A 3,577-nucleotide genomic window follows, 5' to 3' on the forward strand; every position below is an offset into this window, starting at 1 on the left:
TGACCCCTTAGAATGTAGGTTGTAGAAGGAGCTTCCTCTTTATCTTAAGTCACAGGTCTTCTCCTCCATCTACGATACCCAGCATTTCACTTTGCCCAGCTAATTTTTCTCCGATGTTACCTCTTATACTCCATATTCAGACACTCATAATCTCTTGCCTGGACCATGGCAGTAGCCTCTTCCTTGTCCCTACTTGTCCAGGTCTGCAGGAAGCCAGTAAGTTACAGTTACTGAAACTCATCTATGAACCTCTGAACATGGACATGTCCTTCCTCACTGGCCCAAACATTTCCAACATCTCCTGTTAACCTATGAGGCTGAGTATTAACTTTCCACCTTGACATTTAAAACCCTTTACTCGGGACTTCCCTGGTGGCGCAGTGGTTAAGAATTCGTCTGCCAATGCTGGGAACAAGGATTCGAGCCCTGGTGCGGGAAGATCCCACGTGCCACGGAGCAACTAAGCCTGTGAGGAGCAACTAAGCCCGTGTGCCACAACTACTGAGCCTGCACTCTAAAGCCTGCGAGCCACAACTACTGAGCCCGCATGCCACAACTACTGAAGCCTGCATGCCTAGAGCCCGTGCTCTGCAAAAAGAGAAGCCACCGCAATGAGAAGCCTGCACACTGCAATGAAGGGTAGCCCCCGCTCACTGCAACTACAGAAGGCACGTGCACAGCAACGGAGACCCAATGCAGCCAAAATATAAATAAATAAATAAAACCCTCTACTCAACCTTCCTTCCTAATCTTCCCTGTCACTTGACACAGACATGGAGCCCAATTCTCATCTAATTGGTTTTCTCCCTCTTTGATGGACATGTCATCATCATTTTTACCTCTAGATATTTGGTCCCACTCTTCTCCTTTTGTTTTCTTTTTTCTTTTTTCTTTTTTGGCCATGCCACATGGCTTGTGGGATTTTAGTTTCCTGACCAGGGATTGAAACTTGGCCCTCGGCAGTGAGCTCACAGAGTCCTAAGCACTGGGCCGCCAGGGAATTCCCTCTCCTTTTCTTAATGATCTTGTAATTTGTCTAGAAAAATCTCATGCATTCATCAAAGATAAGTTCAAGTCATATATTCTTTTTTTTTTTTTTGCGGTACCTGGGCCTCTCACTGTTGTGGCCTCTCCCGTTGCGGAGCACAGGCTCCAGACGCACAGGCTCAGTGGCCATGGCTCACGGGCCCAGCCACTCAGCGGCATGTGGGATCCTCCCGGACCGGGGCACGAACCCGTATCCCCTGCATCGGCAGGTGGACTCTCAACCACTGCGCCACCAGGGAAGCCCTATACTCAGCTTTTTAATTTCCTTCAAGAAAATGTCAAAAGACAGGTTTTGTAAAAAAATATATATATTTTGTTCAACAGTTACGTAATATACATTTCCACAATAGCACTTTCAGCAATGACTTAGAATGTAAAACAAAAAGTTTTTTCATTAATCATCCTTGCAAGGACCCTCCCGCCATCCCAGGGGTAGAACTGGGATTCACAGAGGAAAGCAATTTGCCCAAGTCTCCATTTAAAAAAAGAAACAAAACACTAGTAGTCATGGAAGATAAACTTAAAACATCAATAACTTAAATAAGATTAATATTACTTAAGGCATCATGTTTCATATCAATAAAGTGCACACTCTTTAAAATTATAATAAGATAACATCATAGGGCAGTTAGGGAAAGCCAGAAGAAAACAGTCTTCAGATTCTCGGGTTGTGGAGGGAGTGCTCAAGGCTTTGGAGTTTGCCTTTTCTTGTCCAGATGTCTCATGGAGTCCTGGACCCACTTCTGCTTGGGGTCTGCACAGATGTCCTTGCCCAGTATGGTCTTGAAGCTGTGGAGAAGAGAGGGGACGGTTAGATGGAGTTCCGTTGAGATTTCAGCCTATGAATGCAGCCTATTTACCCCAAGACGCTGCCGTGGGAACTTGAGGAGGAAAGCAGGTGGAAGGAGGGAGCCCAGGGCAAGTCAGTCCTGTAGATGGTGCAGATAAAGCCATCCTGATTTCAGGCTAAAGAAACCGGGATGGTCTGAATAAGCACCCAGATGGAGAGTGATGTTAGGAGTAACTTCTTCCCTTGTGGCTGCAGTTTTTCCATTGGGCACCTTTGGATATTGGATTAGGTCATGTAACTCTCTGACTTCACATTTGTGAACCATGCCCCTGGCGCCCCGAGGAAGAACTGGACCACGGAGGCCTGAAGTGTTCAACTCACATCACAGCTTCTTTGGGACACTTGCTGCTGGTGACTCTTCTATAGCTCATCAGCCTCTGATTCGAGATCTTCTTATTGGCGAATGTATAACAGCAGGTGACTGGGGAGTTAATTGCATCTGGAAATAGAACCACAAAGAAAAAGCACTTTAGGACGGACTAGGTTCTTTCTGATCTCAATCAGAGCAGAAAAGAGGAGTAAGGAGAAGACAAAAGGGAGTCAGGAGTGGAGGTAGAACCACTTAAATCCCAATACTTCTGCCTATGCTAGAATAGCATACAAACTCAGTTTCCTATGCTCTAAAATGGGTATACAGCATCGATAATGAACTGAGGGAAGGGAGCTCTGTTAAAACTAAATAACTTAAAAAAAAAAACTAAATAACTTTTGGAAGTGCTCTTAGGAGGAGCTAATAATCCAAGTTATCAGGGTCAGGGACACAGCTGTGGGTCCCCTTTAGGCTCCAAGTAATCGATGCTTGGTTGTGAGTTTCCCTGGTACCCACTGCCTCTGCAAAACTGAGTCTCTGGAGTCCAGATTCCAGGTCTCCTCCTCTGCCCTCCACAGTATCTGGAAATACCCTGCCAGAGAACCCCCTCTCTTTATATCCCAGTCCCCAAATTTTGCTGAAAGGAGCCAGGGCAGTAACTGCTCTGGGTTCAGGCTTCCAGAGCTGGAGTTCTGGAAGGAGCTGGATTTGGGGTCTGCAGCTGGAATTCTCATCCCGGCTCTGCCCAAGGGAAGCTCTGTGATCAAGCTCACTCCTATGCCGCTCTGACTTTCCTAGTTAAAGCGAGCGTGTGGGTACCTTCTGCTCTGATGGCCCATCACAACCCAGGGATGGGGTGATGTGCTTCAAAGGGAAAGAGACAGGGGACTTACCTGGCTGAGCGAGCACCTGGGTGCTGAAGGCGGCTGTTGTGAGCAGCAGACACAGGAGGGCTGCGGACACCTTCATGTTGGAGGGAGAGGATTCAAGATTCAGCGTGGGAGCTGTTGGTTTCTGGATTGGTCTCAGCCTCTCTGCTCCTGCAGTGGCTTTGCCTGCCTTTTATTGAAAACCAAGAGGGTGGAGCAATGGGAGAGAGGTTGGCCCAGGACAGCATCATCCTCAATGAATGACGAAGTGGAATCTTGAAAGTGCTGAGCAAGTGAAGCACCCGAAGACATTTCCAGGAAGTAGAAGAGAGAAGCGGTAGGTCAGGACTGGACACTTTTTCCATTCGAAGCTGAGATAAAAAGAAATGGGAGGAGCAGGGTACAGTTATATCCCAAGAGACCACAGACGTAAACCAAACGGTTTATTCTTAAGGATTCTGCTTTCTCCAAAGTGAAAACTGCAGAAAGGAAGGGAAGCAA

General features: G+C 47.0%; 1 protein-coding gene across 1 annotated transcript; it reads right to left on the bottom strand.

Moving 5' to 3' along the window:
* Window positions 1–1,420: 1,420 nt before the first annotated feature.
* CCL2 (C-C motif chemokine ligand 2) lies at window positions 1,421–3,226 on the bottom strand. Its single transcript, XM_030862153.2, has 3 exons — window positions 3,101–3,226; window positions 2,219–2,336; window positions 1,421–1,836 (listed from the first exon to the last, which is right to left on the bottom strand). The coding sequence occupies exons 1-3, from the start codon at window positions 3,174–3,176 to the stop codon at window positions 1,731–1,733; spliced, it is 300 nt and encodes a 99-aa protein (XP_030718013.1). The 5' UTR covers window positions 3,177–3,226; the 3' UTR covers window positions 1,421–1,730.
* Window positions 3,227–3,577: the final 351 nt, after the last annotated feature.

Source organism: Globicephala melas, chromosome 20, assembly GCF_963455315.2.
Source record: "Globicephala melas chromosome 20, mGloMel1.2, whole genome shotgun sequence".
NCBI classification, from domain to species: domain Eukaryota; kingdom Metazoa; phylum Chordata; class Mammalia; order Artiodactyla; family Delphinidae; genus Globicephala; species Globicephala melas.

What these genes read in the sequence shown, in the direction of transcription:
- CCL2 (XM_030862153.2), bottom strand. Translation starts at nt 3,176, where the DNA reads ATGAAGGTGTCCGCAGCCCTCCTGTGTCTGCTGCTCACAACAGCCGCC. An exon ending in CCAGGTGCTCGCTCAGCCAG is followed by an intron (nt 2,337 to 3,100) that starts GTAAGTCCCCTG and finishes TTCTATTTCCAG; the next exon opens with ATGCAATTAACTCCCCAGTC. An exon ending in TGTCCCAAAGAAGCTGTGAT is followed by an intron (nt 1,837 to 2,218) that starts GTGAGTTGAACA and finishes TCTTCTCCACAG; the next exon opens with CTTCAAGACCATACTGGGCA.